This window comes from Strongylocentrotus purpuratus, unplaced genomic scaffold (assembly GCF_000002235.5).
Source record: "Strongylocentrotus purpuratus isolate Spur 01 unplaced genomic scaffold, Spur_5.0 spur5_contig_861, whole genome shotgun sequence".
Classification (NCBI taxonomy): Eukaryota; Metazoa; Echinodermata; class Echinoidea; order Camarodonta; family Strongylocentrotidae; genus Strongylocentrotus; species Strongylocentrotus purpuratus.
In genome coordinates, this window is record NW_022145570.1 from 4,555,842 (window position 1) to 4,569,033 (window position 13,192).

General features: G+C 37.1%; 1 protein-coding gene across 1 annotated transcript; it reads right to left on the bottom strand.

The window, feature by feature from the left end:
- Window positions 1-1,909: 1,909 nt before the first annotated feature.
- On the bottom strand, window positions 1,910-10,402 carry LOC105443166. The gene is made up of 4 exons (XM_031000265.1): window positions 9,841-10,402; window positions 5,599-5,728; window positions 3,723-3,790; window positions 1,910-2,508 (listed from the first exon to the last, which is right to left on the bottom strand). The coding sequence occupies exons 1-4, from the start codon at window positions 10,187-10,189 to the stop codon at window positions 2,255-2,257; spliced, it is 801 nt and encodes a 266-aa protein (XP_030856125.1). The 5' UTR covers window positions 10,190-10,402; the 3' UTR covers window positions 1,910-2,254.
- Window positions 10,403-13,192: the final 2,790 nt, after the last annotated feature.

Consider the following 13,192-nt stretch of genomic DNA (forward strand, 5'->3'; position numbering starts at 1 on the left):
CTTATGTTATTCTTTGTTTTTCCTTCTTTCATCTTCTCTTTCTGTCTTTCCTTATGTTATTTTTCGTTTCTTCCTTCTTTCATCTTCTCTAATGTTATTCTTTGTTTTTTCCTTCTGTCACCTTCTCTTTCTGTCTTTCCTTATGTTATTCTTTGTTTTTTCCTTCTTTCACCTTTTCTTTCTGTCTTTCCTTATGTTATTCTTTGTTTTTTTCCTTCTATCATCTTCTCTTATGTTATTCTTTGTTTTTATCATTCTATCACACTTTTTTTTCTGTCTTTCTTTATGTTATTCTTTGTTTTTTAATCATTCTATCAATTTCTCTTTCTGTTTTTACTTTCTGATTTACGCTGCGATGTAGCAAGATGACGTCATTCTGACGACGGGTCACTAGTTTTCTGACGAACCTCAAATCATCGATGAACGGGTTCGCAAATGTGGCCTGACGACGCCAGACGACCCGACGCATGCGCAGATCGCGGAAATGACGTCACATATTAGACGTCGACTATGTCAACGTGACAAACGAAAACCCCCTAATGTCACAATTGCCTATTATGCATTTCTACACTGCAATAACCAGCGTGTTAAATTTCTAACACCAGCACGGAATAGAAAAAACCAACACCCTTGGTGTTAATTTCACGTCCGTTCACGTCCGTTCAACACCAACAGAGTGTCGAAATATTTCATTACAGGATGATGTTCCGAGTCTTGGTGTTATGGTGTTAAACTTGCGCATGCGCATAAGTTAGTGGATTCGAGCAAAATCATTGGACGACAGTTGTCATAATGATATGACGTCGTATCGTGCATGCGCATGCGCGAGCTATAGCTGTCAAGAATCTCTTCGGGATATCGTGGTTATGGAATTTTTAGTCAAGGTCTGAATATCCTATTTCATCAGCGCAATCATGCCGTTAAGTGTGAAAATTTGTTCTGCAGACAGAAAAGTTAGAAAATTGTTACAACTAAATCCAACAGACATCGCAGGATTCTTTGAATTGAGTGTTAAATCATTGGTATTGATTTTAACAAAAATATCAGGATTAAATTCTACACACCAATGGTGTTGAAAAAAATAGTGTTGGATTTGTTAACACCAAAACTAGAATTGAACTTTAACACCAAAGTCGAAATTACTTCAACACCAAGAGTGGAATCGAATTGTTTAATTCCAAACCCTGGTGTTAAATAACACCAGCTAGTGTTTTTCGATATAGACCGGGAAACTGTTAAAATTAACACTCATGGTGTTGAATTTAACACCCTTGATTTTGCAGTGTAAGAAGGCTTCCATACAAACCGTGTCTAGTTGTTACCAGGCACGTAGCCACGGGGGGGGGGGGGGCACGTGCCCCCTAAAATTTCCAAGATCGGTTGAAATTTTTAGACCCCCTTTTTTTTTTTACCTCGATCGATTACATGTATATGCCCCCCCCCCCCCAAAAAAAAAAACAACATCGAACTCTGGCAACGTGCCTGGTTGTTACAGGGGTATCATGTGCAGAAGCAAGTTCTCTTGTTGAACAATGAAGTAGTTGCTATAAAATATTTACAACAAAAATTGTTATTTATAGTAAAATGAAAGGAAAAAACACCGTATACTCTGAAAAGACCGAGATAACAATATTAATATAATGAATAATCTCGCATCATGCACGATATCAATTCAGCTAATTTGCAATAATATACACATTACACACAAAATTAAACAAAGACTTTATGAAACACATCGATATTTACAAAAGGTCACGTTCACAAATTTAACTGTAATAATCGCCCCCTCCCCTTCCCTACCCATTGATGCGCCTGCACATAATTTTTAATGGAAATTCTTCTTTCTATAAGGAAATAGTCAGGATACATGTACAATTCAATTCAATTCAATTCAAATCAAATCAATTCAATTCAATTCAATTCAAATCAAATCAATTCAATTCAAATTGTATTAATTAAAATCCAAACATAGGATTATAGTACATGATTAATTAGCATTTCATTTTATTTAATTTCCCACCTGTGACCCCCTCACCCATCAATTCACCTGCATGGTATTGCTTTGATAATAAGCTCCCTGTTAATGCCAGCAGGAATTATTCTCAAAACAACTAAATGAAACGTTGGTGTGATTGATTTCCGAGTCATTGATCACTATGTGCAATAAAATGCAAGAATCAATCGTAGTTATGATCAATATTGGTAAGCTTTGTATTACGGTGCCCAGGGATAGGCTTCAATGGTCACCTACAGATTACAGAATAGTGCAACCCTGGTTGCTCTCCTTGTACTTCATAACCTTGTCGCCAACGATGGCGCATTGATAGAGGGCTTCGAGCAGGACGAGATGCTTCTCGGCATCGTACCCGTGATCGTCCGTGGTGTAGTTCTCGAGCTCGTAGACGTAGTCGATGCGTTGCTGCTGCAGACCGGTTCGGAAAGCAGTGATCACCTCCTCCCGTACCTCATGGTGTCTCCGATGAGTGATGATAACGATCGGTGGATGGCCTGCCAAGCATATGAGATGGATTCATTGAGTAATATCACAAAACCAAAAGAACTGAAGTTCGGTCACGGAATGTCTACTTTAGAAGGATATTTATTTCGCAAACGCCAAAATTATTGCGCAAAAATACCAAAGTATGGTAGGAAAGTTGATTTTCGTAATCATACACACATATTCAGGTATTAGAAAATTACTACTGTGTGCTCTTCCTGCGGGCGCTGCAATTATCATTACCCTACCAGATACCCATTAATGTCTAGACAAAAGACGAGAATCGAACCCTCAACCCTTGGTCAAGTGAATGGACCACTATACCACGACATCTAAAGGGAGGTTTTTTGTAGTTTGGTCGTCCTTTTTTCTTTCTTTTTTTATCTAATTTTGAATTGTCGATAGGGGCTTGAGCACATTTAGCCAAATATGTGGAAGACCAATGGAAATGAATGTACAAATCGCTATCATGACGGCCTATGTTTTTAAATATTTTAAATTATATTCCACATAGGCCTACTAAGAATCTTGCTCTACAATTGGTCAAAAGTAAATCACGTGATGAAAGATATTTTGCCCATCATTGCTGGGAGAAGCAAAAAGTTCGTTACAATGTGTAGATAGGCTACTATTTACACAGTGCAACGCACTTTCACTGAAGATAGAAGTCCTATCTACGCAGTGCAACGCACTTTATACGCTGGGTATTGCTCTCCTCTTTAAGCATTTTTAGTGTTAGTACGGTGTTAGGTCACACCACTATACTGCCCCCTCCCCCCCCCCCCTCCCCACTCAGAGTTATCTAGGGTACGCATATTCGTGTTCCCAGCGACCCAGTAAGAGGACATTTTTTTTTTTTTTTTGTCTCGAAATTTGAAAATTTGACATTTTGCTCCGTTGGGGGGGGGGGGGGTTAGGCCACCTTTTTTAGGTCAGCCATGGGAATTTTTTTATTTTTTTTATTAAAAAAAAAACAAAAACAAAGGGGGGGGGTTGGGTTTTTTTAGGGGGGTTTATACACATAAAAATACCAAACAACCCCCCTAACACCCCCCCCCCCCCCCCCCCTGCGTACGCGCCTGCACTCTATCTCTTTCTGTCCCTTGAAGTTCTGTCTCTGTGTGTGTTTGTGTGTGTGTGTGTCTCTCTCTCTCTCTCTGTCCCTCCCTACCGCTATCCCTTCTTCCCCTTGTTACGCCACTGTTCAGTAGTGATGTAATCATACCTGTCATAGACTTGATCTGCTCAATGAGTTCAGTCAGGTCTGTGGCTCGAAGACTCAGGTTCAAAGCACTTTGTGTTCAAAACAAAATAGGAAGAAGGAAGCAATAAAGATGCAAAGCATTTCTAAATTTCCTGTTGTATTGCACAGTGTCATTGATCTGGTACTACTGCACATAGCCCGGTTCGATATTGTGAATTTAGCTTTGTTGGGCAAGTACAAAACAAGAATATTCGCCATGTTATAACCGACTGAAACTAAGTTGGCATGGTAACAAAATCTTATGAATATGAATTATTTATATTAACATATTTAAAGGTACCTCACCTTCTTATTAATTGTTTTTTTCGTCCCTCATTTTGACAATGATTTATTCCTAATAGATCTAGATAATAGTATACATTCTCAGGTTTTATTGAACAATAGTTTGCTAGGGTTTGTTTTGGGTGACTGCTAAAGCATGTGTGTCAACTATGTTAATCAACTGGGAGACCTACGTCCTTAAGTCATAACTGACAGTAAAGAGGTTTAATGCCTCACAAAAGGGCACTAATAATGGCACATTGACACGGTTTTGATCCTGGGGCCTCACAGTTACGAGGCCATTGCTTAGCCACTAAATCATGACTGTAGTGTACGCAGCGGGGGCTACGGTACGGGGCAGCTCCCACAAAATACAAAAAAATACAAAGAAAATGCAATAAATTATCAATAATTCAATGCATTTTCCTACGGTCCCAAACAGGAACTTTTGTAGGGCCATGCATTATAGTTCAAGGAATGGCCACACAGAGGAATAAGTTATGGTCAAAATCATTAGGGTAAAAATAATTATTCCACCATAATGACCAACAGTGTAGATTTTTTTTTTTAAGTGTTTACCAACTAATAAGTAACGATGTAATACATCTTGTTAATAATAATAATTATAATTATTATTATTATTATTAAATGTAGATTTGTATTAATATTTTTTCATTTGTTTATTCTATTAAGCCTTTATTTGCCCACACGAGGCCAGAAGGTGTTCTAATAAAGTTCAACTTCAACTTCAAGTCGTCAGCAACAGCGTCAGCTATGACATAGATATGAACAAGCTTGCAGCGGAGCAAGCAAAGTTTTTTTTATTACAGGTAATTCTGATTGTGAAGAAAGAACTTATTTTCTACAACTACCATAATAAAACAAGGGATGCATGATCCACACATTCATGCTCAAGCGCCGCCCCCCCCCCCCCCCGCGTTATACGAACCCAGTCACATATTCGAATAAAAAGTTTTGGTATGGGGTAATGAATTCGTTTCAAATGAACATATTTGAAGCATATGCGATCCTACAATATTCAGTGATCGTTGTCGCGGGTGAAATCGAGTCTAAAGTTATGAAATTGTAAATAATAAACTCTTTATGTTGTATAGCTCCCTCTCAAGGTCAAGTTTTAATCAAGGTATAAAACAATGTTTCTTGATCAAAATCGACCGATTAGCTATTCCCGTTTGGAAATTATAAAAACTACATATTCTGAGATGTTCATGGTCGCAGCTACCAGTGTACGGCCGTATAATATAGGCGCTATTGGAAATTTATCAAAATTTATCGGGAGCACCGGTAAATTTTATATTCAATTTTTCTCAAAAGCAAAAATGTTTTAGAGGCTAAATTTTCTAGTGCTTATAATGCAACCACAGGGGGCATCGAAATATATCAAAATTGTAAAGAATCTCTATCCACCCAATTTTCAGAATTTCCCAAAACTTTATATTACCTTTAATTTCGGAGTTCTTCTAGAGCTATAGATTCTTTCAAAATATCACGTTAAATTATGCTAACGCAAGGAGCATCAAACGACCAAACACCATGATAGTAGAATTAAATATACCTGATAACAAGGACAGCGCAGTGGATCTCACAGTCTACCTTTGCTCTGAAAGTCCTCTCGAGCCCGGCCACCACACGCCGCAGAAAACCGTGGTCCCATTCAACACTCTGCTCGTCGTTGTACACACCAGCTATTACATTACAAAGGTAACAAACAAATAAATAAACGAATGAATGAAAGAATGAAAAAAGTGGATAAATAAATTTAAACAAATGAAAGAATGAATGAATATATACAAAAAATTAATAAATGAATAAATATTATTTAAGCAAATAGATACACAAATTCATAAATAAATAAATGAACAATCGTAAAATAAATATATAAATATACAAGCTAATAAATAGGCATATTTATGCAAAAAATAAAGATGTATACTGTCAGTTTTAAGGCTCATGTAAGAATACCAGTTATGTACATTCAGTATCAAGGGGCAATGGGGGCAAAACCCCTATAGTCACTGCACGACCCCCCCCCCCCCCCCCCCCCCCGCTCCCGATTTCGTTACCCTCTTAGTCAGAAAAAAAAGTCAACACCTTGTTCAGGTCATGTAGGTCTGTACTTTCATGATGACCATGCACAGATAATGTTACTTTTTCGAGAGGGGGGGGGGGGTAACAGAGAGCATGACGATTATACGGTGACTGTCACCACTTAGAACTATGAACTTTGATATATTATGTCAATCTGAGACCTGGTCAATAATTTTATTGCTAGTGGAATTGGAAAAATAAATGGGTACTCCCTCTATCGGCGAGATAGAAATGATGGTCGCCAAGGTGGTGGCGTATGTAAAAAGCACCTTATCATGCATTGAGAGAAGTGATCTTTATGACAATTCCCTTGAACTAATCTGGCTTGAAATTCAAGGGCTGAAAATAGCAAAGTTACTTGTTTGTTGTATTTATAGACCTCCTGATACAAATATTTTGAGAAGATCACAGAAAATTTTGAGAAGGCAAATGGCAGTATGAAATTACTTATACTCTGGGATTTCAATGTCGATTACAAACTTAATGAAACTCTTCATGATAATCCTGTGCATTGCTTGGAGAATTTATTTCTATTAACCCAATTGGTCACCAAACCCACGACAGTTACTACAAAATCAGCAACTTGTATTGATCACATTTTGAGCACAATACCTGTAAAACATATTTTAATTGACGTATATCATTGAGTGATCACTATCTCGTACATACTGTCATTGATTTAAAGAATACAAAAGAAATTCATAGAGTGAGACGGTCTCGGGATTTCAAGCAATTCGACGAAGCCCGATTCCTTGAAGCTATTAAAACCAATAATATTCTTGAATTGTCTAATGAAAATTCTCAGCCTCTAACTTTGGCATGGAAATCCTGGAAAGAAACTTTCTTGAAAATAAGTGATGGTTATGCACCTTTTAAAGAAGTACGGGTAAAAGATCGACATTGCCCTTGGATTACGAATGACATTATTCAGCTCATGTATAAACGAGATCAATTGAAGAGTAAAGCTGACTCAACGAAATCTCATGATGATCATTGTGAATATGTGAAGTGTAAGAATTATGTAAACAGATTAAGAAATGAAAGAAAAAAGGCTTATTTCAATGATGTGTCTAAGAAATATAGTAATAACGGTAAGAAATTATGGAAAGAAATGCAACAGGTTACAGGCATGACTAAAAATGATAGTTCATCATTTTGTTGTATAGACAGTGATAAAATGAATGATTTCTGTGTTAATGTTGGTAATAATATTTCACAACCATTTCCTCAAAGTAAGTCTATTAAATGGAAAAACCCAGCATATATGTATGAATTCAAAATAGAGTCTCTGAAAAAGGAGAAAATACTTAAATATTTGCTTCTTTTAGATAAAAAAATAGTAATACTGATGTACTAGGATTTGATACAAGGTTACTTCAAATAGCAGCACCATATTATATATGAATCATTAACAGTATTAAATTGAAGCATACAATGTGGAGATGTACCAGAAGACTGGAAATTGGCTAGGACAACTCCAATATATAAGGGAAAAGGTTCAATGAATGAAAAACACCCTACCGTCCCATCTCTGCTGTAAGCCATATCCCTAAAATAATATTTAAAAAAGAAATCCAGAAACAACTGCTACGTTATCTCTTATTACACAATCTTATCCATATTGAACAACATGCTTTCCTACCGAAACATTCAACGACAACTTTTTCGCATAGAGTTGTCGATGAATTTCTTGATGCATTTAAAGGTAAAGACCAGTATTGGAAACGCCCCAATTTTAAAAAATGAAATGGAAGCTCTCATTACCAATCATGTGAAAGAATATGTTTTGACTAATACATGATGATAAAAAATTTGCCGGGAAACCGCCTACTAATTCATATATTTGGTAAATTTGTTTCTCTCATGGTCTGTGAGAGATATAGGGTAGTCCCATATACATCTTTCTGTGTATAGTGCTTGTAACTTTACGAAGAATGGGCCAAATTTCTTATCATTTTGATGATTCCAGAACCTTGCAGATGCTAGATGCTAGATGATCAACCTTTTCTGATCGATTCCACAACGTTTCTTTCACAATGCAATCGCATGACCATAACTGGTCTTTACCTTTAATGAAAAAGAAAAAGTTGGGGCATGTTTCTTAGATATATTGAAATGTTTCGATAGTGTAGACCATGATATTCTACTTTTCAAAATGCAGCAATATGGTATTGCTGAAAACATGCTAAGATGGTTTTCAAGTTATCTGAAGGAAAGAAAACAAGTTGTATTCTCACAAGGTAAACTTTCTACACAAAAGGAACTGTCAGTAGGGGTACCACAAGGAGAAGTACTTGCCCCGATCATATTTTTTACTTTTTACCAATGATATATCACAATCAATCAAATCTGGTGTTATAACAATGCTGATGATGTTATTTTATTCGAAATAGGGAAAGATGTGCAGACAATAACCTCTAGACTTCAATCAAATATTGATTCTATTAATGATTGGTACAAACAAAACCAATTAAGGATTAATGTTGACAAAACAAAGAGTATATTACTGCACACGCGTTCTCATGACATTCTGAAAATATATATTGATGGAAATGAAAATGAGCACGTCAAGTCCATACGATACTAAGGCGTTGAAATTCATGAAAATTTAAAATGGAATATTCATGTAAATAACCTATGTAAATCTATTGGATACAAGATTTGTTCTCTTGGAAAACTGAGGAAATATCTTAGTTCTTCTTCACTGAACACTCTTTATAAATTTACAAGACAACCCTGCATCGATTATGGTATTTCTGTCTGGGCCAACAGTGCAGATAAACATAAAACTAAACTACAAAGAGCCGCACGTTATATGACTGGCAACTTTGACCTAAATGTTTCTTTCAACACTTTCAAAAAATATTAACTTGGCAAGACATTAATGAAAGAAAAGACTATTTTCTTGCCACACAAATGTTTAAATGTATACATGGTCTAGCCTCTCCACAGCTTTGTAATGATATCGGTATGTTTTGTGAACGACAAAATCACCATACTAGGAACAATGATAGTCTTAATCTATAGTATTTAAGGATAAGTAATGTTATAATTTTTCTTTTTGTAAGCACTTCATTGTTTTCTATATATGTTTTTGTTTCATCTTCCTTTTATGATCGTGTTATACTTTACATAATTATGTATGTTGTAAAATAATATTGTAAAGCGCAATGTCAACAGACATGAAATGCGCTATAAAAGAACAAATAATAATAATAATTATTATTATTAATGTAGCCCCACCTGAATTCCACCTCTTAATTTTTAAACAAGCCTTTAAATTTTCCGGTGCTAAGCGATGGAATGGCATTCCCCACTTTATATAAAATGCCCAAACAATAATTGAAACTTTTAAATTGATTTATAAGAAGTTTTATTTTTAATTTAATTTTTGTAAATATTTATATCGTTTGTACTTTTTCGTATTTTTGAATATTTTATTAAAATGTATAATACAGTAGTATGTTATATATAATGATACTTACATTTCTGAGTTTTTACTATTTTGTTTCAATTTTAGGTCAACATTATTATGCAGTTTAATAAATGATTTCATTTGAAACGTTGTTATACATTTCACATGTGATTTGCATTTTTAATGTTAACACGAGTTTTTTACAGGACTATGTTGAAAAACAGTATACCTGAACATAATCATGTATAAAGATGTTTAAATAAATAAATAAAATAGAAATCATGATTAACTCGCCTATTTGATGGCCGAGTTCGACCATGAACGGCCCTCCAAGGCTCCTCATTCCACGATTATCAACCATGGTAATCTTCTCCGTCATCGGGAAAGCGTTGCGGGCAAGGGTCTTGGAAGCTTCGCTCGCGAAACCCTCGGGGGCTCTATTTTCCCACATCGGTCCCGTGGCGTAGTTCATGGAGTTGATCAAAGCTGACTTGCCCACGCCCGTCGGACCGAACAGCCCAATTCGGAGAGCAATTGGAGGTTCGGTTGGCCGATCTCGTGCAATACGAAATGTTGAACCTGGACTGTAGTTGGATATGGCATCCCTCAGCTCATTAATTCGCTTTTCCATACGATGAGACATGTCAAACTTTACTGTCGAAGTATTCTCCTTCAGCTTCTACTCAGAACCTTTTCATCCACCACTACCTTATTGATTGATGATATTCCTTGGTGGCTTGTTATAAATCCAGAATGTTATATTTTAAAAGACACTTATTAAGCGATTATTTGTTAATACACGATGAAATAGCGGTAAGGTATATTGGTTTCCTCGCAACCTTTGTTTCTCTAACGTTTTCTGCGATGTAAAATTCCGTTATGTATTTGGTAATGGGTTTTCCCCGCGCAGATCGACCTCTAACCCATGCGGGGAATTTAGCAGAAGGGTATTGCGTTCATGCGAGTCATTAATGTGTTGTGCGACATGAAACATTTATTAGGGACTTTTAGATTTGCACGTCGACATAGTGGACTGCTACGTGTGACGTCCCGTTATTACTTCACACGTAGCAGTCCACTATGAGTATGTCGACGTGCAAATCTAAAAGTACCTATTATCATTGTGAGCAATAAGCACCAAATAAACACACACAGCGGCGCAGCCCATGCACCTCCCTTTTCTTTCTTTCTTTCTCAATTGTTCTTGTTCTTTAATATTATGTAATATGTGAGAAAGAAATCTAAGACACAAATGAAAAACAATAATTTAAAGAGCAGATGAAAGGAGAAGAATAACGACATTTTCGTGAGGAACAACAAATAATGAAGGTGAAAGGAGAAAATCAGTGAAATATTTGAGAGATGTAGAAATCTTAGAGGGTAGGACGAGGAGAGAGGTCATAAGCTCACGAGGCCGACTTTCTCGTGAGCTTAGACAGAAAGCCCACGCGACCAATATTTATTATCGGTCTCGTAGCCCGGCTGTCGGTCTTGTGGGCTGTTGTTCAATCGCCAGGATGATAATAATTACTGCGCTTACAAACGTAGTATGAAGCGCTTTAAATTTGCCTATTATTACAAATTATTATCATTAATAATCATCTTTTTAATCATTATCATTATTATTATTATTATTATTATTATTATTATTATAATGATGATGATGATGATGATGATGATAATCTATTTCGATTCACTTTATCTGCCCGTGTATACTTGCGACTGATTCAACAAGAACGAGAAAAGGGGAATTTAGGCAGGGAAAACCAATGTCGTCGGTTACCGTACAACATGATTACATTCTAATTGCAATACAGCCAGCTCCCATCCCAGCTATATAAACTCACAGAGAATAAAGGTTGGAGTTGGGTAAAACCCAGATCAAAGTCCATGTACATTTTGTATTCACAGAATAACCATTGTGCGAAATTAACATTAATGCGTGGGAGGAGGCATCCATTTTTAAATTAGCTTTGGCGTATTGGACATTTCACCATGGGGGGGGGGGGGGAGCAGGAGCTGTGTTCATTTTGCAGAACAGGTCGATCATAAAGCCGTCTAGGTTAATATAAAGTTATAGACGTGACAGGCTTGCCACAACTTACAAACACATATCCCCACTTTTCACTTCTCTTTTTATTGCCCCTCTTTCTTTCTCTTAAAATGGGCCTAATTGATATTTTTCGTAATTTACCCGTAGAGTGTGGTATTAAAAGAATAGTAATCGAACATACATCTTCATAACATTTTCAATAGGTGCTGACATGCTGCAATAATTTGTACCCTTACGTCACGTTAGAGACGTAAGGAGTTCTAAGACTGAAAAAACCTTTGATATATAAGTAACATAATTATATCATCTATAAATGCGAGCGAGCGTATCGAGTAAGCTGTTGGGGAAATTGCTCCGAGACGCTTTAAAATTGGGGCACGTTTAATGATGAGAGGAAGGGGACACTTTTCGGAAGGGATAAGACACCTGTTAGAAACGAAAAGGAGCACGTGTCAATATACAAAGTTATCATCAGATGTGAAAATGGGGCACTTCTTACACCTGAATACGTGTTTGTGCAAGAGAAGGGGACAGGTAGGAGCAGGAATTTGTTCCTTGTACCACAAAAATAACCTCCAGATTTGTGTAATTCTTTTTTTTTAATATAAAATGAATAACGTGTACAAAACAATTGTACGTGCCTGTACGTGTGTGTGTGTGTGTGTGTGTGTGTGGGTGGGTGGGTGAGGAGTTGAGTAGGGTCATATTCGCAGTCACGCATGCCAAGTCTTTCAGGATACAAATATAACCGGCTTTCATAATTATGTCGAGTTAAAAAGGGAAGAAGGGTGAAGGCACGTTGACCTAGTATCAGGGGTGGATCCAACCGGCGGAAAGACGGGGGGGGGGGGGCAATTCGTGAGAAAATATTTAACGGCGACTCAGCCAGCCGGTGAATGAGCGGGGGGAGAGAAAGTAACACTAATTTTGATTTGTTGGGGGTCGAAAAATATCCTGGGGGGGGGGCGCTTTAGTTTTCTGTAAAAAAAGGGGAAAATTAACGTTAACATCTTATTTTTTAGCAGTTCTTTTTCCTAGGGGGCCAGGCCCGTCGCCCCCCCCCCCCCGTGGACCTGCGCCTGCCTGGTACGTCATATTTAAAAGAGAATGGCTGCACCCATGCCATGCTAAAAGACATATTACATCATGCCAAGAATATCTTAATTCATATATCTCTTGTACACTTTCGTAAGAATTTGTGTACATTAAAGGGCAAGAATACATCTTATTTTTCAGAATACCTACACTTACTATTTGGGGTAAGGTTTCCTCTAAATGGAGGCCTCTTGCCCCTGACGTACACTCCCGCATGTTACGATGTATGATATTTATCAGATAACAGTTTTAGTTCGTGGTCTTTTGAACAGGCGCGGAAAGCCGGGGATTACCCATTATTTATTTTATGAACGAAGGACTCAAAAGCCTGTTGCAAAATGTCTCGTAATATTGATAAAGAGATTCATGAATTCAAGGAACAGATTGTTAGCTACCATCCGGGCTCAACTATCCGTTTTGAACGTGAAAAGCCCAATGACCTACCAGATATTCTTCGGATAGGGGTCTTCGGCCCAACAGGCGTTGGGAAATCGGCCT

Bases quoted from the DNA above. Each gene is read 5' to 3' on its own strand.
- LOC105443166 (XM_031000265.1), bottom strand. From the start codon at position 10,189: ATGTCTCATCGTATGGAAAAGCGAATTAATGAGCTGAGGGATGCCATA. The intron at 3,791-5,598 runs GTATATTTAATT...TTGAACACAAAG, and splicing joins TGCGCTGTCCTTGTTATCAG to TGCTTTGAACCTGAGTCTTC. The intron at 2,509-3,722 runs GTATGATTACAT...TATGCTTGGCAG, and splicing joins GCAGATCAAGTCTATGACAG to GCCATCCACCGATCGTTATC.